Raw genomic sequence first — 23,935 nt, forward strand, 5'->3', positions numbered from 1 at the left:
AGTGATAGAGTGAGAGAAAATGGCCTCAAGTTATGCCAGGGAAGGTTCAGATTGGATATTAGGAAAAAATTCTTCATGGAAAGGGTTGTCAGGCATTGGAACAGGCTGCCCAGGAAAGTGGTGGAGTCACCATCCCTGGAGGTGTTTAAAAGGTGTTTAGATGAGATTCTTAGGGACATGGTTTGGTGCCAGAGTTAGGTTATGGTTGGACTCGATCTTAAAGGGTCTTTTCCAACCAAAATGATTCAATGATGCTATGATTCTAAAATGATGCCTGTACCTCTTTGGATAAGCGTACCTAGCACTAAGCAGGTATTTTAGTTCCTATAGCAATGTTTAGTCTTGCCCAAATAGAAAGCTGAGCAAAACCAGGTAAAGCATACAATGTTGTGAGATGGGCTTTTGGGGCAATTACAGGGGGCATTGTAGGGAGCTACAGTGTTGCTTTAGTGGGTACAACCAGAAGGGTCATATTCTGAGGATGTTTGGAACACAGATGGTGATGAAAGAAGGGACTGGATGGGTGATCTGAACATGTAGGGGAACCCTGGTGGCGTGGTGTTAAGCACTGGAAGATAAGTTCAGTGTATTGGAGAGAGTGCGATAAGGGGATCACGAGGGTGGCTCTTCAGGACCTGGAGGGAAAGGAGTGGGTTTACCGTAAGCCAGGTTGCAGTACTTGTTTCCATGAGTAACCCTATAAAATACCCTCCTTTGAAAATAAAATTAGACTTCTGAGATTTAAAATCTTTTTGGAAGAAAACAGAGACTGGATTTAAAACAGATGCTCTGAAAACAGTCTGGTTTGTTTGCCTTAACAGAGTTACTTGTGTTTACAGCTAGTCTTGCAGTTGAGTGTTTTACTGGAACAGATGAGAAGGCACAGCGGCACTAGGCACTAAGAAGTACTCTAAGCCTGTTCTGTAGTAACACAGGCAACTCAAGAAGGACTGTATTGCTTGAGTAAAGAGGCGAAGAGTACCTCTGGTGGTCTGGAATCAACAAAAAGTCCACAGAGCTGTTTCACATTGAACTAATTCAGTCAGGTTCTATAGCTCAGACACTGTATCAAGGGCTCTGAAGACACATCCTCTTTTTTTTTTTAATAGGTAACCTTAATACATGAGAGATTAACCAGGAGAGAAAAATCCACCTTGTTACTCTTGCATAATTTATTGTATCAAACAGGATGTTGCTACAGACACCCCAGTAAATTAGAAGTGCCAATTGTGAAGTGAATCTTTGCCCCTGCTGGCTGAACACCTGGTGTTAATGTCAATAGTCAATGGCTTGTTCCAAGTAATACCACTGCCAAATGAAAAATGGATAGTGTGTCCAGCCCTCAAGCAACCAACAGTTGACCCTTGTTGTCTTTGAAGGTGCTTTGCCTCCAGCCTCTCAGATTATCAACCTAAATAACTGAGGAAATAGCAGACAGCAGCACCCCTTGTTCATTTTTTCTTTTCCTTTCCCCTCTTCCCCTTCGTCCCTTCCCAAAACTTAATGTAAGGTGAGATTTGGCGTTTTGATTCACTTAAAGAAAGAACATGGGAGACTGTGAAGAACACTTGACTTTTATTATGTGTTTGACACAGAAAACACTTGGAGTCTTGGAAGGTGAGTGGCACTATGGCTACATCTACATTAACATCGTAGAGGGAACTGGTAGGAACAGGTCTGTAAAACCAAACAGCTGCTCAATAAATTTTGGAGGCTTGGCTTTAGAACAGTCTCAGTCTGGCAGACTGAATGCCCTTGAGTCGCTGTAGTGCATCTTTCAGTTTAGCTTCACCAGGACAGGACCGAGTTTGTGTGCCCAAAGATCACCACATGGCCTGGTGGTGACAAAGTGGGGACAGCTGGAAGGGTCGTTCCAAAGCTTGCTGCTCACCTGAAATAAAACATTGATACATCCTGTATTCAGTGTGTGTGTCAAATTTGTAGGGGTGGGAGATCCAGACATCCTAATGGATCCTAATGATTTGTGTGTGTGTTTGCACAAATTTTCCAAGCCTGCATTCCTTTTAGAAAGAAAATGTTCCTGGCCTTGTGGGTATGACCTCCACGACGTAAACTGATATATGACTGTGTTTTGAATTAGCAGCCAGGATGGAACAAGAGAACCAAAGAAACTATGAGCTTTTCCTGGTCTGCTCAATAGGGGATTAGTGTTGAAGCCTGTTATTGCCACTTGCATGGTAACGCTGTTAACTATTGCATTGCTGCTGGTCACTCTTGTGGTTGTATGAAAACCAGCTCATGGACACAAACTAATCCTTTCTGTGAATCTTTGGTGGAATTTCAGCTGAAAGGTTTGAATGTGGTAACTCTTCAATATTGCAGCGAGTCATGAGAACAATGAGAAATTGTGTTCTTGGGGTATCAGGCAGTGTGGTGTGGATTTTCTCTGTGTGGGAACATTAGAGTTATTGTTTCTTATTTGTGATGTGGGAGTTCCTGGGCATCCCAGGAGGGGGCTATACAAAAGCAGAACAGAAGGTACTTCTCACCTTAGAGGAGTTTAGCTGTTGCAATTGTAGTCATCTAGGAAATTTCTTCAAATTGTTTTGCATGAGTGTTGGGTTTGAAATGTGTAAAACTTAGGCTGCTCTCACCACCCCTTCTATCACTAAAATTTCAATGATGCCAAATAATTTGCAGACTTCAGAAAAAAAGATGGTTCAAGTCTGGAAAACAGACTACAGATGATGTAAAAGGCTTGCAAAAGTAAAACAGTAAAAATCAAGTAGCCCATATGTTTTGATGCTCTAGGGCAATTTGGGATGCTATTCAAAGGTTAAAGTAGCCTGAAAGAAGTTGAGGGAGTCCTCCCTATAGGGAAATTCTGACTGGTTGCTCCTCATGTGAGAGAGCTACAGCTCCTTTTATCAAAAAGTATCAGTTTTTCTTCTCTTCAGTTTTTCTCCTTGTCAATTCTCATGCACATTCCATGACCAACTGGGAAACAGTCTTTGTAAATGCAGTTAAAAGCTGGATTTAGAATTGGTTATTAGAGTTAACTTTTTCTCATGGTCTCACAAAATGGTCGAGGCAGCCAGTCAGTCTATTGTAAAACAGTGTAAAAAATTATTCTTGTTTGTCTCATGGCAAAAAATAGTATTGAGAATATCCATCCTGTAGCTGCATGAAAACATCCATACACACCCACGTGATTATGATGAAGGGCCATAGAAAAACTCCTTAGTTGAAGGGAGGGTAGTAAATGTTGGCTCTGTTAAAAAATAGATGTTATTACTTCAATGTGTTTTAAGATTAGCCATGGTAAGACGACAAAAAGAGTAGAAATTGGAAGAACAAACCTTCCTAGATGTTTAAGACTTATTTTGCCTTCAGGAGTAAGAATCACATTTCATTCCTGCCAGGCTGAAACTCTAGAGATGTTCCAACTTCCCCTTGTATACACTATATATCAGCCCTGAGCTACGCAGGGGAACATCTAAGTTCTGTAACAATTCACCTGAGATGTGCATTTGCCTTCCCTCGAGATAACTATAGTATTGTGAACATCAGCAGTCTTTCAGAAATATATCCATGATCAAAAATACATGTAAACACTCAAAAGATTTATCTGAGAAATTTGAACATAACACAGCTCTGTTGCTATTTAAAAATCTCTGGAATTTGAGTTTTCCTAGCAGAAAAGATAAGTGTAAAAAAAAAAAAAATGCACATTGGGAAAAAAAGTGAAACCAAAACAAATTTATGAATAATGAAGATAGTGTGTTTGTGTATTTTTTAAAAATAACTCCCATTTAGTGGCTACTGTGAGACAGATGGAGTATTTGCAGTTATTTATCTCAAAGTTTTCTCTTTCTCTCTTACCTGATTTGTTAGTACTATTTGCTACAGTATGAAGCCTCTTAGATAAATTAATATGGACTGCTGGCAGCTGCCTGTAGATAAAGAGCTATCTAATAATTACTGCAGTAGCATTTTAGCTGCGACTAGGTTTCACTTCTGTCATCATCTCCATATCTGATGTAGAGCAGCTAATGGGAAGTGTTTAAACCAGACTACTGAAAGAATCATTTGTTCCACCGTCTGTGTGATATTGGGAATTTATCAGGGTTAACATTATACTCTTGTTATCCATATGCAACAGGCTTTTTTTCTTTTGGCATTTCTGTATGGGAAAGCAAAACATTATTAAAGGCTGTTTATTAGAAGTTTCTTTCATACACAAATCTTTTAGGGTCCATTTTCCTGTCCATATTTGGACAGCGTAGTTAGGTCCAGCTTTTGACAGGGTAGTTCCTTGCAAATTCATACAAGTAGGAGTTTCTTGACCTAATTAGCAAGTGAAGTTTAGCTTTAAACCAGCATATTTTCCCCCTCTGTTTCAGTCTTTCATGTTATTTCTCTACCAAAAAGGCAATTCACTGTAATCTTGCAAATTTAATTTTTAAAGCTGTTGGTTAATAGGTATTTAAACAGTTGTTTAAACACTTTCCAGATTGATTTTAAGCTTAGAGGGCCTGGTGTTGCTGCATTGCTCACTGAGGCAAGTGAAAAGATCTATGTTTTTCCCGATGTCAGACTTGGATCAGAACTTGTTTGTACATCTGTTTTACCAAACATCCAACACATACAAGGAGAAGGTGTCACAGGTTGCCAGCAGCAATGGGAAATGTTATAATAGGAACAGTAATGTGCATCTAAGGCTTGGAGTTGTGGGTCCCTATGTTACAGCTCTAATCCCCGATTCAGGCTCTCTCTTCGTAGTGTGCCTGCTTAGAGTGAATTTTGTTGATGTTTGGATTTGTTGTGTCCTGGGGTTACCCATCTTCCCTGTCCTTTCATGGCCTTTGGAAGAGAACCTTGCTGTGGTCTTGGGGCTTCTCCTCAGCAGGTCATCTTGTAGCTGGGTCTCCTGCCAGGCTGGGCATGGCAGCCGTGACTGGCCGTGATCAACTCAGCAAGTTCAGTTTTGTTCGACACATCCGATTCTGCTCTCTGTGTAAAACATTAACAAAGGTGGCCAGTGACCAGACAGCTTTCACTAAGCGCTATTTCAGGAACAAAAGGTGTCAGTGGAGCAAACCTGTTGTTAAAAAAACAAATAAACAATTAAACAACAAAAACCCCAAAACAAACAGACAAAGCCAACAACAACAAAAAACAACCCAAACAACAAAATCCCCAAACAATAGAAAGCCTACACAAAAGCTGAACAGAGGTGGTATTAGGTATTGTATGCCTTGGCAGATCTGTTAGTGCAATGATATCGTTTCTTTGTTCCAACCTGGCTTGCCTTCACCTGGCTGCTCTTGGATCCAGTGAGAGTGACTTCTCTTTATCAGGCCGAGTCACTCTCTGCCTTTCCCAGTTCTGTATCTGGTGGCCCACTTCAGCCAGATGAATCCAGGATATGCTGTTTCCAGACCCACCAAGTGTGGCATGGACACAGTTAGCTTTTGCCTCTGTTTCATTCCTTTACAAGTAGATACAGTCAGCACTTAAAATGTGAGAGTCTCTGAATATTCCCAATGTGTATCGCTGCTGATCGATTCTCCCTTTCAGTGCTTCACAAGGTTCACCTGTCATTTATGTGTTGTTAATGTTAGTGGCAATGCAGTAAAAAGCTTCTGTAGGGGGGTTAGTGCAGTGGTGGTGTGCTTGATGGTCTTTTTGTCAAGGTAAAGCAGTTCACAGATTGCCAGTTCATGTCCTTAAATATTTAATATGTGGTGGAGGTGCTTAACTGTGTACCAAAATCTTCCTGTTTTCGTTTGGTATTTCTCCATAAAATAAAAGCTGTGATATTATGAACCTCTTTCTAGGTAAATGGGTGGAGAAGAGTTTTCCACTTGAACTGTCATCCTGAATATCAGGAGAGGGAAATAATGCAGACAGGGAGTACAGCAGCCTCCTGCCTTCCCAGTGATTTCCAGGGTCCTTATGCCTGCGGATAAAACTGCCTCTGTGCTGTGCAAGGCCGGGGAACAATATCACCGTGTAGTGCAGATTGATAATGAAGCCAGTAATGATCATCCACTAAAGCATTTCTGAAGAAATCAGTCAGTGGGGGATATTGGTGCACCAAAAGCCAGGTTTTGGCCTCAATCCTGCAAAAGCAGCATAATCCGTGCAGCATGTTCAGACCATTGACTGGGTAGAATCAATTACGGCACAAACAGTGGACAGCACAAGCATAAAGTTCTTGGCAGGATAAAACTTAAAGCAGAAAGATTTGTTCTGTAGAGGTTGTCAGGCTAGCCCATGTGGAATTTGAAGGTTCAGTATATGTTTTTTTTCTCTTAGTTTTCTAAACCAAACTAAAGCATTCCCACTCCTTAGCTGTTCATAACATTTGAATGTTCCCGTGCTACCCTTCACAACTACTGTAATGACTGTGTATGTGTTTAGCTTTTGTAATCTTTCTCATCCATTTATCTCTCCAGCCCTAAATTTTTTCTTCACTGAAGATCTTCCACTTTTTAATAGGCTTGTAATTGAATACAATTTTTCAGATAAAACCACTACAGATTTTTAAGAGATTCTTTGCACAGTGATGCTTCAGTGCACTCATATGAGTTGTGTTTGGGCTTTGGTTTTGGTGTGATTTTTGTTGGTTTTGGTTTGTTTGTTTGTTTTCTTTCTGCTGTATCAGATGACAAATGCCTGTCTAATTTACAGTCTGCTGTTATGTCTTTCAACATTGCTGTAAGCCCATTTTTCAAATACTGGAAATTATTTCCCCCTTATTTAATGAATGTTGTTAACCTGGACAAGTGTCATCCTTGTTCACATTTCAGATCTTCCCGTGTCCCTTTATATCATGTCTTTATACTGCCTTGGGCTTGCAGCATGTCTTATTTTAATATCTTCCAGTGAATTTCATGGGTGCACTGTTTTCTCCTAATCCTCGTTTTCCAAACTGCTCTGTAACCAGTGGGGAGGCTTCCACTGACTGTGATAACTTCAAAACTGTCGTTGTTCTGAAAAACAAGCAGACAAAACTCTTCCTTGTTGTACCTCACCACACATTGTGTATCTTCAGCTTTTCAGTACATACTGACCATCTTTGTTTGGATTTGTCTCTGCCATCTTCAGTTCTGTGTGCAAGCTGGCTGTCATTAATTGTGGAGAGGTTTGTGCAATGCAGAGTTGAATTACATCCGTTGCTGTGCTAAAGCCCAGATGTGGTCCAGCTGCTGCAGTGGTGAGAATATGGATGTGCAGGAGCTCTAAGACAGGAGTCAGGAATATGCTGGGACAGGCATAGCTGAAGCAGCAATGAGAGCTACTATCACACTTCTGAGTGTATGCAGAACCAAGTGACAACCGGTGTTACTAGACAGATGCCCATCCCACTGCAACCTAATATCTGCTGTGGGTGTTTTACCTCCCACAAGCTGTTACTGCTGAGCTGCAGCTCAGTGCTTCCCTTTCCTCATTCTGTCTGCCTTTTCAGCAGCAGTTACTGGAGAGAAATAGATGACTGATGGGTTGTGCCTGGAGCACAGATCCCAAACACATCAAGGGTGCCATAGAAGAATAGGGATCATTGCTGTCAGCTCTCCATTTAGCCAGTAGCTCCAGGCTTGCAGGGAAGGAGAGGGAAGTCCCTCAAGTGACAGAGCTCAGACTCACAGTGTGATTAGCTGTGCGAGGAGGGCAGGACAGTGAGGATGCACTGGATCTGTGGTTCGTCTCCAGAGCCTTCTGAAAATCCATAGGCATATCAGCCCCAAGATTTAATAGGGTCTCTGTAATTGACAGTCTTGTTTGCTTTTTTTATTGGTATTGGTGTCATGAAAGATCAGAATGATACCTCCCAGCAGTAATTTGGAAGCTGCTGAAGTGGTAACCGTACGTGGCTCTGAAAGTAAGCTAGATATTCCAATGTTAAGTGTTTTGCTGGAAGTTGTAACTCCTTGGTTTTGAGAGTGGGTGGCAGGTGTCCTTTGGGTTTTATGTGCTATTCTTTCTGCTTCAGATTAGGTGGCTCAGGTTTTAAACCTACCATGCCTACCTTTCCATGTGCCTGGAGCAGTTTTACTTAGGACAGCATCTTCTGCCCTCAGCGACCAAGAATTGTTATAATTTTCCCAACTTTATCCCTGTTTTATTACCATTTATGTTCTTTCATCTCCCTATTTTCATTTGGTCTTTCTTTTGTCATGTCTTCCTCTCACTGCATTTTTCCACTTGTTCACATTTTCTCCCTCTCAATTTACTTTAACTGGATAGGGGGTTAATTTTTGTGGGATTAAAATGGAACCATGTACTTGAAACAAAACACATGAATAGCTGTTAGATCAAGGATTGAGCTTTCAGAACCAACAAAGGATTAGTCCCTTGTTTTCCAGAACTCTTCTCCCTAAGAAGAGGGAGTGCTCCTAGAAGGAGGGGTGCTAACTGCAAATTGCAGTATATTCATTGTCTGTGGCAGAAATTGGCAAATGAATTAACAGTGAAGTTTCAATCGGTATTAAAGCTGTATGTGTAGCTGCTGACGTCAGTGGAAGTGTTCTTATCGACTCCTATAGTGATGGCTGTTATTTGTGATATTTGTTTTTTACTATGGTATCTGTGTAAATAAGAAATTGGTATCTGCATCTTCTGCATGTGTTTCTCGTTAATAGCTCCTCTCCTACAGAGCAATGGCCACTTGTATTGTACAACTCTTTGGAACCATGGTTTCCAAGCTTTAGGTTTTGCAATGCTAAAGGGTTGCAAAAGGAAATACTGGCATGACCTGATACAACTCACTATGAGCTGCACTTATGAATTGTAGAGGCTGTTGTCATCATTTTGTGTTCTTCAAGTGATAAATTAGGTGGTAAGAGAAGAAACATCAAAAATAGGAAACATATCAATGGCTTTCACTTGTATTCTATTGCAAAATTATTTTATTGGTACTCTGTGCTTTGCAATGTCCCTTTCCTGCAACTTACCATGCAAATTGCAAAACAGATCAGCCAGAGATTGAGATTGACCTCTTTGTACAGAAAATTATTTTTAAAAGCATTTTGCTAATTATGTTCATAGACATACATATTGGCCAAAAACAATTTTAAATTTCAATCTAAAGCAAATTTTTTCAGCTAAAGACTATAAGGCCTTCTGTAATTTCAGGAGTACAGCATTTCTTATTCAGAGGGGATCAATACATGAAATGTAGCTTCTATTTTTACACCATAATTGCATTAAGTTTATAGAAGGCAAGTATTGTAATATGTGTTGCTAAATCAAATTAGTGATGGATAAGAGACTGGAATAGTGTACCAAGTTCAGGCACCTGTCTGTGTTCCTGTCTCATGTTAATTATTTGCTTCTTTGAAGGTAGCCCAGGTTGTTCTTAAATGTTGCAGTTGTTATTCTTGGAGAATGTGGAAAGACAGACTGATCATATATATCAGCAGAGTACTGTTTGAGAAGGGAGAGCGGGTTTTTCATTTCTGCCTCCTGAGCAAAACCGAACTAATCAAAAGGGTCACCCAACTATTTGTATTTGAACTCTGTCAGTGCTTCTTAGGAAGTTGTATTGGCTATCTTTTTGCTTCTCTGTGGGAATTTCAGGTAAGCTTTCAAATATCAAGGTCCTGTCTGTTTAGTGTAGGTTTCTGACAGCACTTGAAGTCCCCATTACGTTTTTTACAGATCTTTTTGAGAGGTGGCCTGTATCAACATTTTCCCTAATTCCTCTGAAGAACAACATGCTTTTTGTCAATTGGTTACTGTCTTTCATCTGAAAGATAGCTTTCTTTGGTGGCCATCGTTATTTATCTCTCTCTATACATAGCGCTTGTGAAGTATATTGGGATCGCTCAGCATGGAAGTGACAGCACAGAATATTTTTAGCAGTAAGAGGCTGTGCTTGGAGGTATCTGGTTTGGTGGGAACAAGCAGTCTGTCAGAACCGCTGCTGGTTCCCAGAGCACTTGCTGAGGTTTGCCTCCAGTGTGCTGTGGTGGCTCTGGCTGCTGCTCAGGCCCCGGCTGCCTGGTCATGCATCACCTTCTCAGTTTCCTCAAGGGACCACACGAGATGTGGGAGGTCTGACTGCTGCTGCTCCCGTCCCAATGCAGCGTTGCAGGTCTGCAGCCGCTTTTGTTCCTGTCAGCAAGAGGCAGCCGGCATCTCTGTGTGCCCAGAGCAGGGGAGGCAGAGAGCAATGTCTTAGATGCCTTCACCATCATCTCCAGCTCTAGGACAAGCTGCTGATGTTCAGAGGGCAGCACATCCCGAACACTCCTTCATTTGATGCTTTCTTTAATTAACTGTTTACCATCCAGGGAAATGAAGCTGCAGATCACAGAGTGATCGCAAAGTGTTTGCTTTTTGACCAAGCGGGGCCAAACCCAGGCTGTGCAGTGGATTGCCAGCTAAGCAGAGCGCTAGTTTAAAGGTCAATCTCATTTCAAAAACAGAGGGAGGGAGATGCATTACAATGCTTCATTGGAAAAATGTCAAAAGCCATTAGCTGCTGGCTGAAATACATGAAAGGGAGCAGCATTAACTCTGCTCTTCATTTTGTGTGGAGGTGAAACGAAGCATTTCACCATTTACCTTCGGGAATTAAGAGGCAACTTGTTTTTAAGGTCAGTTTCTTTGTTATAGGGATTCTTAGTAGAAGTATTAGATAAAATTTGTTTTCCTTTGCACATACTCTTTAACATACCATATTGTCTGTTCACTTACATATGGTATGAATGTTGATAAATACATATACGCACATATGCACGTATACGTAATGCAGTAAACAGCTGTGTATTTCATGTGCACATTTTTCTTTGTCAATGAGGTACATACTTAATGTCAATGTTAGGTAATAGCATTCCTGGAATAGTATCACCTGCCAACTAAAACAGGTCAATCAGGCATATTCATACATCCCAACCTCCTGACCAGTTTCAATTACTGCTATTTTTAACTTGGCAGGGGATATTTCTTTCTTTCACCTTCCAAAAATACGTACCTTTGACAACTGAAAGATTTCCTTTTTGGACCTGCATGTATTTTTATAGAGCTAAAATTTGTCTGGCTTAAAAATCCCGATGAACACAGATTTATACTGGGCTAAAAATAAGTTTTATTCCTTTGGAAAGAGGGACGTACCTAGCTTTTCAGGAGAGACAGACAGAACCTACTTCTGGCTGTAAGAAGGATCTACATACTGGATTTCTAAATCAAGACATTTGTAAATATGTTTTATTTACAAACATGCTTTTATACTTGAAGGCTCCACTGCTCCTGTGTGGGATGACCTGCATATTGCAGAGTTCCATAAATTCGTATCAAAATACCCTTTCCACTGCCTGAACCTGTATTTTATCAGCAGTGATTGTCTGTAAACTGTGTGTGCATGATTGGCTCCATGTGTGTGTATCCCTTCCCTCATGTGTTTTGTGAGCTGACCTTTTGCTCTGGACTGTCCATCCCGCACACCCCCTCTCTTGCCTCTGGGGCAGGACACACAGTGCAGGTGTTACTCGGTGGGAGCAGCTTGTTCCAGTTTTCCTGTGGTCTCATCTGTCAGCTGTAACCATTGGCTGGCTTGCTTATCCCTTCCCTTCAGGGGTCTTCTACCTTGGACATGCAGGTGGAGAGTGGTCCTTTTTCTCAACCTGGCTTTCCAGGCTTCCGTCAAAAAAAGGAGGAAAGGGCTTTCTGCAGTCACCCTGCTGGGTCAGCTTGCAACAGAGACGTGATTTGCTTTGTGTATGGGCGTATGTCGACATCTATGTCAAATTAGAAAGATTGCGTCATGCAGCGTTCACACTGCCGTGGGAAGCAGACAGCAGCTGATGCAGTGGAAGTGCCAGCTGGCCCCCACCGATGCTACATAGGAACACCACATTTTAAACCTGATTCTGGGTTCTCTTGTGTCACTAAACTCTGGCCTAAAATGTCTGTGATTTCTTAAGAAAGGTCATGCAGTCTAGCTCAGCTAAGCATCCTTAAGCAAGTATGGGTATTTTATAAACAACACATCTTGAGGAGCAGTAATTTACCATACATCTTAATAATATGGCAGGTGTTGGAGCAACTCCAGCAGCTTATAGAGACTAAATACGACAAATAAACGTCATGAGTAATGAAGCCAGAGAGCAGCATGTCTGAGCTGAGGGATGCTTTCTGTGCCCCATCAGGATGAGGGGCCGGGCAGGGTTCCCAGGCTCCAGCTCAGTGCAATGTTTCACCTTTAACTATAAAGTGTTTTCCCTGCCAGAGCAAAAGGGACAGTTCCTAGGTTTAAATCACCTCGTATGTATGGAAGTGTTCTTGTTTCCACAGAATGATGTGGGTGATTCTGGATAATCTGTATCCAGGATGTTCCTTTACTGAAGGTAGTAGTTAGTAAGCCAAAGCTCTGAGAGCAACAGTCTATACTTATTTACTCTCCTTTTTATATTTAATTTGACGTTTGAAAGAAGACACAACCAGCTATAAAGTACAGAGAAAGAACAGAAACTATACCAGAGGACTTCACTGTTGAAGAATTACCACAGAGATGTACTGTCTGAATGTGCTGAAATACTTCCACTTCAATACAGAGCATGGAACACATGTAGTGAAATAATTACTGACAATTAGCAAGTCAACAAAGGGAAAATGTATTGTAGATAGCATTGTCATTTATAATTACCCATTGCAATCATTAATGACCTCTTTAAAATGATTTCTATTGTAAATCCCTCAAGACAGTGGCCCCAAATAATTCATTGTTGGTAGCCCACTTATCCTCTTCCTGTGAGAGTACAACTAGGCAAAACCAATGGGACACCACTGGCATCTGCTTGCTGCTTTATTCTTTCAGAGAAGGTGTAGTTTCCTTTGATTTATAAGTCTACTTTGTTTAACATTCATATATATATTTTAACAATATGTTAGTCTTTGAGCTTCTTGGCTTTGTCCTTTGGGCTGCCTCTTCTGCTCTGCAGTTGGTCACACCACCAACTTGTCCTCAGGCACGGAGTCCCTTGTTGTGTGGCGCTGTCTTTGTCTTCTCATTGATCTACGTGACAAAGGAGTGAGTGCATCACAGTATTTACAGTAAATGTGCTTTAATCTGGGATTGAGTGGTTCACATTTTTCCTCAGCTTTTAGGACTGTCTTCAGAACAGAATCTCAGCACCCTCGCAGAGCTGTTCCAGCAGCATGACTGAGTTGGTTAAAGTGTATTTCTACAAATCTCTTTTAAAACGAAAACCATCCTCACTGCAGAGAGGAAAAATCCACGAGGTTGCTGACTGGTCTTCGTGGGCAGAGACTGTGGCCTTTTGTTTGGTGAAGTGCTTTGGCAGGGCACAGATGTGAAATCCATTCCGTCTCCCCGAAGCTGGAGTAATGAGGCAACAGCCTGGCTCATCCTATCTCACTGCTTTGGCCACCTGAGTTTGTGGCCATTTTGGGCTCCCACAGGCCACTGCCCATGAGCCCTGCTCCCTTCTGACAGGCTGTAAATGTCTTCATATATCTATTTTATTTCTGCTGTGCTGTTTTCATTTATTGGTGATCACAACTGTAACCGCTGGCCTAGTATGGTGGTGACATGCGCATTTTTGTTTGCTTAAAAGCTCGGTCTAAGCTCGTAAGTTGGCGAGTGTGGCCGTGGGGCCATGACATGGCCTCACTGGCTGTTTTTTAAGCTGTTGGATAAAAGAGTGTAAAGAGCCAGGCCGTTGCCCCGAGTCTGGGATGTTTCCTCACATCTACGCAATGTAGGTCTTGTAGATTGGTCTGGAAAAGAGCTCATTGAAGCGGCCTAAAATGAAGTTTGGAAGCAGACTAAAAATTTATTTGTGTGGTCAACCAGAAGGCCATTCCTCAAGCTTGCTATCTGCCTGCCTTATATTTATTATACATACAGTCCTGTGCAAGTTTTCAGCAACTTTTTAGAGATTATTCGTATTTATAGATTACCCCTCGACTTCTCTGTAAATCAGCTGGTGGTCTGACAGCTGCTAGGTGTCTGGAAATGCTATGAGGGGAAAGGCACCCAGTGAGTGGGATTCTCAAAAATAAATATCCTTTGTTGTATGCTGCAAGAAATAACCACATCTGTTGTGACAGGAGCAAGTGTGGTACAGATGCCTACATGTAACTACTTTCTGCGGCGTTTTTTTAAGGGAAGAGTTGGTGCAAAGGGGGGATTATTTTTTGCTACTGTTCTCTTACAGGTAGATAATTATGTTTAATTAGATAAGGGTTCATCCATGCTAAGCTAGATGTTTTCATAGGGATATATTTTTTAAAATTACATTTCAGGAAAAGCTGTGATTTTTAAGGAGAGCTGCACTTTTAAAAAATATGAGTGAAAATTCTAACTTCTCAACAGGTGGTGCCAAGCTGTCTAGCAGCTCTAGTATGTTCTGTCAAGCCAAAGGCATATTTTTAGCCTGACTCTGCTATGCACATTGTCATAACAGGTGCTTGATAAGACCATTTTCTTTGTTTATAGATGAGGTCTTGTCCGAAAACTTTTTGGACTACAAGAACCGTGGCGTCAATGGCTCTCACCGTGGTCAGATTATCTGGAAGATTGATGCCAGCTCTTACTTTGTGGAGCGTAAGTATTTTTCCTATCCTGCTATGGTATATTTCAGTCACTGCAGAAAGATAAGTGAACTGCTTAAGTTGTTCTTAGGATGTTTTTATGCCCAATAAGTCCTTTTAGGAACAGCTAAAAATGTTACCAAAACTTTTGAATGTATTGAGAGGAACTGAAACATTTTATAGAGTAGAAAACCACAGTTTTTGCAAGCAAAGAATTTTCTGGATATCGACTACTTACATTTATATATATATATATATATATATATATATATATATATATATATACAGTTATGTGTTCTAGTCCATTTGCTGTTATTTGGAGCATATCATTAGTAATGAGCTGCATAACCTTTAATATCATATTAAGAAAAAGAGGAACTCAGGGGCATAATCTCACTCTAAGAAGATTCACACTGACTTTTAATTGGAAAACTTCATTGTGCATCTGGCTTCTACCAGATTCAGATGGATTCAGAGATAAAAACAGTAGAGTTCTGATCATCATATAGACTGACAAAAGTATAACAATATGTAGTTGCAGCAAGGTACACTGATTTCAAATAAATTGTTCCTCATTATATTCATTTATTACCCAGGGCATCTGATGCAATACAGTGTAACTCTTTTCCACTTCCTTAGCAAGCAAAATACAGAAACACTGAATTTGCTCCTGCAAAGTATTACGTACATTCTACAGCAGGTTAACACTTCCAGGCTTGGCTGTCATACATCCCTGACCAAAGTGAACCTGACCATTTGAGTCCTTCATCTTTTCAAAGAGTTACCCTGTGCTAGTGTGAATGGAATTTATGGTCGTCTCTGGAGAACAAAGACTGGACTGAGATCTATAGCAAAATATCTGCAGTGAAAGAGCATCCTCATGGAGGAGTTAAGCGTGAAGAAGCCTAGCATGCAGTGGTTTCCATTTTTCAATTGTACTGAATGTTTCTGATGAGCTACCTTAGCCTGCTGGGCAAAATTCAGAAGTTTTGTAAAAGTATACATAAATTGCATGATAGGCAAGTATTTCTGTTTAAGATTGCCAGACTTTGAGAGCAATCAAGAGAATCGTTGATGTAACCTTCATTCTAAAGGATTTGGAAAGCGTATGTATTGTACTTGATTAGGTGAATCTATGACTTCGAGCTTAAGTATCTGGTATAAGCACGGATGCTACAGCCAGAGATCTTACAGATACTCAGTCCTAGAAATAGGTTATCTCTTTGCAGTATGAAGCATTGCTGATGGTCTGTAATTCCTAGTATTAAGTTAAATTGACAATGTGCTTCTAAAGAAATAAGGGAACTGCTGAAATATCTACAGGAAATACAGAATGCTTATATCCTGTGTTTTGAAAAAAACATTTATGGGAAATTGTTTAGTATATCATGTTTAGTATATCAGAACATTGATTTTAGTTATCCTGATTTCACAGCAGAAATCCATTATGGGATCTAACCTTTAAAGCAGGCTCGATTTGCAACTGCCTTTTTGAGCTGTGATTACTAATCTGTGAGGCTGATTATGCTTTCTTTTAGCTGTTAAAGAAGTGTGGTGAGGAGGTATGAAATCCCAGAACTGCATTTTGGAGAAGCCTTAGTAGCTTGGTTTATTGAAAAAGGGTGGAAGTGGGACTGGGCTTCTACTAGTTTTCCTGCCTAATCTGCAACAGAAAAGAAAGAGGCAATGTGAGAAATCCTCTTCAGGTGGGCTACATTTCATTAAGAGCTCGGCTGCACAATGAATTATGTCGGCTTAATAAGTTGCCCTCATTAGCTGAGACATAGTAGCTGTTGTTAATTGATTGCATGTACATTCTTCACTTGCCCTACTGTAAGAAAATGCAACTTAGCATAACCATCCTTCACTGATGCTTAAAACTATGTTCTACTACACTGTACTTGGGCAGCCCACGCTTGATAAGTTGCTGCCTCTTGGTAATTTGTTAATGCTGCCATCATTAGGTTGCGAATCTCAGTCCTGAAACTATGTTCCAGTGCACTCATCAAGCAAAAATCATGGCCTTGTCCAGAATTAACATTTAAAAAAGGAAGTAGGCAGAGGTAAATAACAGCATATGTGGATATTCTTACAGCCACTTGACTATTGAGTGGCTCTAAGAGTATCCGCATATGAGAAAAATTTTGATGTATGTGAATTTCATGTATCTAAAGGCATACTAGAGGGTTCCTGCTCATTGTTGAGACTTATACACCAAGGTACACAGCTTTGCAGTTGATTAAATGTTATGTTAAAAATCGCAGTGTCTGAAATCCTCATGTATTTTCTATCCAAAGAGGACAGTGTAAACCACCTTTCTTCAGACTTTTATTTTTTGGACAAAGACCATATCTTCCTTTTATATTGCATATCACACAATATGGTGACATTTGCAGGAATTGGAAAGATACTGGTTGCCAAAATCTATTTTATTTTTCTTGCCATTCGCTACAGAACTGAGAGAACCTGGAGGACAGTGCAAGGGTACACTTAGTGGTAACATGGTATACAAATTACAAATTTGGTCCCAAGTTAACCTGACCCAGTGTCTTGTCTCCAAAAATGGCCAGTAGTGTTGACTGGAGGAGGGTATAAAGGTAAGCAAGTGTTAGTGACTCTTCTAGCTGGAGTATTCTTAGCGTCTGTTAATCTGGTACTTTCTGAGATATGTAGTCTTTTTATTTAGTGGTTGTGAAGACATACAGTGGGTAGCTAAAACATGGTTATTTATTTTCAAGGTATCTGCATTGTTTTTCTGTGCATTATGTTGTACTTCCCTTAACTTGCTATTGATTGGGTTCTTGCTGATTATAGCATTAATTCACTATAAAACTGAGTAGCCTACTTACAAAGACAGCCCTTAATTTATGCTTTTGCTTTTCCTGTAACTATCTGTACCTTGGTATCTGTTCACCACATGAGTCAATATTGGCAATTTATCAACCACACAGTGCTTCAGAAAATGTTACGGTATACACTGCCGCATTTGGCCCATCATAGCTGGCAGGAACCACGATAAAGGGGAAATCAGAGTAAGGCCAAATAATTAACCTTACATAGAGAATTTAAAGTTCTCAAGAACTTAAGGCACCCCATGCAGATTGGTTTGGTTCCTGTTCTTGAGATGTATAAAGAAGATTTAACTTTTTTCCTGGTGCAATTGTGTGAGGTGAAATAAGCTTATTATTGTGGGGCTATGGAGATCATCCTGTCCAACTTCAGAAGTCAAAGTTTTTAGGTATCCCCATGCGGTGTTTTTGTACCACATTTAAGGAAATTACCCTTTTGCTGTGACCAGCCAGCTGCTTGACATAAAGAGCTTAAAAAGCCTTTTTTTTTTTTTTTTATTATTAAAGAGCTGTATGAAGGAACTTGAAAAATTAAAGGTATTAAGGACTGACTGATTTGCAACAGTGAAATTCTCATTAATATAGAAAAAGAAGCATTAGGAATGAGGTCAAGTAAATACAGAGTTATTACTCATTTTCTATATTTTGAATCTGGAGGCATATATAATGTTTTGGGGAGTATTTTGTTCAAAAGCCTTAACATTCCCCAATTAGTTATCCTTTCTTTCTTTCATGTTCTGAAAATTAACAAGAAAATGAAATATGACACTCTATCTGTGTAGCCTTGCGGTCATTGTACATCTAGTCGCTGTAGGTAGCGTTTGCATGCAATGTTCTGGGACCTGGAGTAGGAGTGAGTAAAGGCCAATGTGGCTGGAAGTTATTTTCTTGGTGGTGGCAGATTATCACAATAGTAATCTTCTGACAGACAGAGTTGTAATGATAATTACTGGCAAAAAACATCAACCTGGAGGACCACACTAGTCAGAAATTATGCACTATGGGCAGAAGAAACTAGCCATATTACGAGAGATTTGTAGAAGTGCATCAGGAGTGGAGAACACAAAGGAAAGCATGGCGGAAAAATCGTAATGGTATTTTGTGTTAACTGCGCTTGTACAGAAGTAAATAAAACTGAAATTCTGCAATTTCAGATGCTTCTCTGTTGTTTAAGCTGTACTTTCACAGTATTCTCAGTGGATTGACCAGTCTGAGTCACTAAGGGTTACTTTTCAGGTATATTTAAAATCTCCCTTGATTAAAAAAAATGCCTTTTGTGTGATAGGTTAGTGACAATGCCAAGTGGTTTTTTCTTTTTGATACATGCTTCTGTGTTTTGGAGGTGTTTGGGCAAAATACATGTTGCTTTTGAATTTGCTGATAGCCTGGTTCAAGACCACCTAGACGGCCCTATCACTTTTCAAAATGAAGGTAATTTCTTAATACGTACCCATACAGCATTTTCAGGTACCACAGAGGTTTAAAGTTTGTGTTTGTTTTAGTGATCTACTCTTATACCTTGAAAATGATTAATACCTTTCCCAGATAAGCGTATGCATTTCCACTTTGCATATCACAAACTTGCAGAATAATGTTGCCAGACAGATATGTAATTGGTGTGAGCCAGATAGGGAATCGCTTCCAAACTGCAGCATGAATGCTGGCAGAACAGAACTCATCTTCTATTAATACCCAGCAAACAAAAGGCCTTAACAGCTGCCGAGGCAATGTCGCACTACAGCCAGTTTTGCATTCCTGCAGAACTGTAGCAATTTGGGATTTCGTGACAGCCAGTGATAAACAGTAACCATCTACTGTAACCATAAAATGGTTGGGGTTTGGGGAGAGGAAGGAGGAGGGAAGAGGCTACATGCTGCTAGGGATTTATATTAATACCTTGTGGTAAGGCCTGGAGGGTACTGCAATGAAAGAACCAGCCTATAATGGGTCTTCCAGGAAAGTAAACACGCTGTGCTTCGCTGCAATTTCTGGCACACTTTTTTGGCTTATACAACAATACGGAGAGGCAGAGTGCAAAAAAACATTTCACTGAGGTGCGATGTAGGTTCTTTCTGTGAGCACAGTATCAAACTAGCCTATCCTTAAAATGACTAGGAAAGTTTTGACGCTATTTGGAATTATCGTAGAATCATAGAATGTCCTGAATTGGAAGGAACCCACAAGGATCATCAAGTCCAACTCCTGTCCCTGCATATGACAACCTCACTGTTCACACCATGTGTCTGAGGGTGTTGTCCAGTCTCTTCTTGAACACTGTCAGGCTTGGGGCCGTGACACCTCCCTGGGGAGCCTGTTCCAGTGCTCCACCACCCTCTGGGGGAAGAACCTTTTCCTAATGTCCAACCCTGACACATCTTCCTGCCGTTCCCTCAGGTTCTGTCATTGGTCACTGAAGAGAAGAGTTTGGCACCTGCCCCTCCTCCTCTCCTTGTGAGGAAGATGTAGCCGCTGTGAGGTCTCCTTTCAGTCTTCTCCAGGCTGAACAAGCCAAGTGACTTTAGCCACTCCTCATACGGCTTCCTCTCCAAACCCTCCACCAACTTTGTAGCCCTCTTCTGCACTCTCTCTAGTAGCTTAATATCTTTTTTTATCCAGTGGCACCCAGAACTGCACACCGTGCTCCAGGTGAGGCCGCACCAGTGCAGAGCAGAGCAGGACAATCACGTCCCTGCCCGGCTGGCAATGCTGTGCTGGATGCACCCAGGACATGGGTGGCCCTCTTGTCTGCCAGGGCACACTGCTGGCTCATGTTCAACTTGCTGTCAATCAAAACCCCCAGATCCTTCTCCACAGAGCTGCTTTCCAGCATCTCATCCCCAAGTCTCTTTGTACAGCCAGGGTTGCCGTGTCCCAGGTACAAAATCTGGCACTTGTCCTTGTTGAACTTGATGCAGTTAGTGATAGCCCACTTCTCCAATTTGTCCAGATCCCTCTGCAGGGCCCCTCTGCCCTCGAGAGTGCCAACAGCCCCTCCCAATTTTGTGTCATCAGCGAACTTACTTAGTGTTTCCTCAAGTTCTGAATCTAAGTCATGTATGACGACATTGAAGAGCACTGACCCTAAGATGGATCCCTGCGGAACCCCAACAGTGACTGGTCACCAGTCACAGTGCCAATTGCACTGAAGGCAGCCAAATACCAGGGACCCCTGTTAATCTACTGGCTTTTCTGTAGATTGTTTTACTACCTGACAACTAAGAAAACCATTTCCAAGTGTGACCAGTCATCTCTGTGTCACTTCTATGCAGAAGCTTGTGCAGCAGTTGTTTGTTTAAATTTGTTGCTGTTATTGTTGCTGCATTTTTATTAATAGCAAAGAAGGAAGATAGGCCTTGCAGAGAGCAGAAATTATGTTTATACCTGTTGACTAACAGGGAAATAATGGTAAAAAAAAGCATGCAACTGAAGTCAAGTCTGAGAGATCCTGATACATCTGCAGATATAAGGCCGGTCAGTATAAGCCATATAAGTATGTGTTTATGGAATATGTACAGAAATGTCCCCAAAACTGAAAAACAGTCAGCCCTTTAATCTAGGGCTCTTTTTAGAAAAGATATCCTTTACATTTCTTTAGGAAGCCAATAAAAAGGCTGCTTCCAAAGTAGGAATATTTGAAGGATGTTGTTGCCTCCAGTGTTTCCAAATAAATAGAGAACAGTCATAATCAACAAAAGCTTTAACGAAGCTGGAGTATTTGCAAAGTTTTCCTTTTTCTGGACAAGCTGTTAACAAGTCCAGCCCACAAAAAAAAATTTGCTGTCTGTATTTTCATTACCCCAATGTCTCTCAAATCACATGCACTTCACTTTATGGAAGAGTGCATAATGGGAGAAAATAGAGATGAGGCTGTTGAAATCCATCCTGCTATACCTTTGAGCAAATTAGAATTAGCTGCATGACTTTAACTTTCAGGAGTCCACAGAACGTAAAAACTGGAGCAACACAGTAGCATCTTCAACAGCGTGAAGACAAATTAGTTAAAGGTGTCAGAGAAAAAACTGATATGAAGCAATGAGAGAGACTTGTGTCCCCAAAGGTGCATCTACTGCTTGTGTCTCTCCCAAGGAAGACATGCCATGGTTTTGATGTTCTTTCTGTTCATCTCTTTGCACGTGTAGTAGTCTTCTTGATGCTTTTTGGTTATCTTCCATCCTACACACAATTTTAAAATTCTTCCTTATTTTCCTCAGCCCGGTACCCTTTATAGTAGTTTAACCGTATTTGAGCCAGGCTTAGCTTTGGAAAGAGAAGCACAGTCTGAGCCTAGATGAAGTTATTTCCCAGTTCAGGGCCATTGAAGTTTCTCAAGAACCCTTTGCTTTGGTTCCTTTGATCAGCCCTTTAACCTTTGTTGTTGCATTTCCTGTTAGTTTTTCTGTTATAATGTGCCAGAATTGTAGGCAGCAACTTATCAGAAAAATACTATTGGATATTGGATATTAGGAACTTTTTTTTCACAGAAAAAGTTGTCAGGCATTGCAACAGGCTGCCCAGGGAAGTGGTTGAGTCACCATCCCTGGAGGTGTTTAAAAGACTCATAGATGAGGTTCTTAGGGACATGGTTTAGTGCCAGAGTTAGGTTAAGAGTTGGACTTTATGATCTTGAGGGTCGCTTCCAACCAAAATGATGCTATGATTCTATAAATGGAAATATAGGTCAATCCATACAAGACATTAGACAGCTATTTCTCAGCTTCCTGCATGCTTGTGTCGTGGTAGCTTAACTGAGAGACCAGTCTGCAAATCAGATTTTTCCTACATCTTTCTCTCCTTTTCCACAACTTGTTTTGACACTTGAACATATTTTGTTTGTATTGTGGAGATCAGGGCTGGTTGATTATGCATTCCCACACAGGGAGGAAGGTGCTTGTGTTGCAGCATGCATGCTTGGTGACACCATGCTGGGACAGCCTGGCTGGTCCCCACACTACTTGCTCTCCACTTTTCCTGGCAGTGCTTAAAGACATTACAAAACCTCTGCTTGCACAAAGCTGATACTAAAATGAGAGCTCTGACAGGTTGGTAATGGGAGTTTCAGAAAGCTCTCTCAAGGTGAACTGGAAAGGTTTAAATGAGAAGTAATGCCTGATCTTAGGCACGCTTAAGTCAGAGCAAGCCTTTCTTCACTAAACCATAGTTCTCAGTCACAGAAGACACAGCTTATAAGGTCCCTTGTCTCATCTACTTAACCTTAAACAAGCATAGACATTGTATCAATGCATCAGAGACTGGACATCCACTAATTCCCAAGGCAATGGTCAAGAAGTTGTGGTAACATTTTACTGGTGATTTTGTGCTATTTACACTGAGCCTTGGGACATTTAGGACCTGGTTTGGATGCACAAATCTATTATTTTTTTGTAACTTTCAAATTGGTACTAGTTGCTTTTATTTTTTTTTTTTTTTTATTTTTATTTTTTTTTTTAATTACAGTAGTGTCTACCGTCTCCCATAAAGAATAGACCTTCTTTTGTGTGTGCTAAGGTAGTTTCTGTCCTGAAGAGCTAACACCAGATTTTTGAAGATTTGGATAAGTTCAGTGCAAATGTTTGAAAGCTGAGATAGGGAAGACAGATTAAAAGGTGAGAGGTGGAAACAGAGGCACAGAGTGAGGAAGTGACTTGCCAGTGCATGGGTACAACTGCAGGTAAGACTTCAGTCTCCATACTCCCTGCTTAGTGTCTCATCTGGTAGTGTTAGGCCACCTCTAGTTTGTTTGCAATCTGAACTATTGGGAATTACTTTAAAGTTGTACCCTGAAAAGAATTGTGCCCTGCTGCATAGTATATTCATCTTCCTTTTGTTCTTTAAGGAACAGTTTCTGAAAGCTCTTGTGCTGGAAAGAGAGGAGGGGTTTGTTACGGTTTATCAAAGTTGGAATGAGCCTCGGAAAAGGTGGTAATGAAGGAACCATGAGTTTTCCTCTCTTTTCTGTTCCATTTTTTATTTTTTAAGCCCACTGTGAGCATGCTGGATCTGTTTGTTGTTTTCTTCCCAGATGTTGTCAGGTTGAGGGACAGCACTAGCTTCCCTTGCAGTCCAACAGCCTGACTCTTGCCTGGCCGATCCTTTACCTAGGAAAGACAAAGATTTGTGGAGTCATCTCATCGAATGAACATCAGACTGACGCAACTGGTTCCAGCCTTCTTACTCTTCTGCAGCTGGGCTTATCTCACGTGTGGAAGCAGAATGGCACTGTTGTGCCAGTGCTGCTGGGTGACCCTGTTGTTCTGGACACACAGACTATAGGGACAGCCCTCAGCTTCACCTGGCATCTTGTCCCCCAGGGTGGCAGAAGAGTTCAGCCTGAGGAGGATGCCCAACCAAGCGGTGCGGAAATCACAGCCTTTTCCTGTTCTCCTTCATTTATCACATTGTTTTGATAATCGCTGTTATCATTTTTTCTTGCACACTATATGCTAAGTCCCTAATTTGACTAACTCTCCTAACTCACAAGATTTAGGAGGACACAGAAAATTGTGACTGTTTTTTGGGGGACACTGGCGTGCTTTCAGGCTTGCCTAATCTTAAGGTAAGGG

At 41.0% G+C, this 23,935-nt stretch overlaps 1 protein-coding gene across 5 annotated transcripts in view; it reads left to right on the forward strand.

Moving 5' to 3' along the window:
- Positions 1 to 23,935, forward strand: part of HECW1 (HECT, C2 and WW domain containing E3 ubiquitin protein ligase 1) — a 272,737-nt gene that overhangs the window by 87,973 nt on the left and 160,829 nt on the right. For all 5 annotated transcript variants that reach the window (XR_010470205.1, XM_021293021.2, XM_021293020.2 and 2 more), the window contains one exon: positions 14,432 to 14,539. Coding sequence is in view for 4 of the 5 variants with exons in the window: in XM_021293021.2 (XP_021148696.2) it covers positions 14,432 to 14,539 (108 nt within the window). In the remaining variant the exon portion in view is untranslated. The remainder of the gene's footprint in view (positions 1 to 14,431; positions 14,540 to 23,935) is intronic.

Source organism: Columba livia, chromosome 2 (assembly GCF_036013475.1).
Source record: "Columba livia isolate bColLiv1 breed racing homer chromosome 2, bColLiv1.pat.W.v2, whole genome shotgun sequence".
NCBI lineage: Eukaryota > Metazoa > Chordata > Aves > Columbiformes > Columbidae > Columba > Columba livia.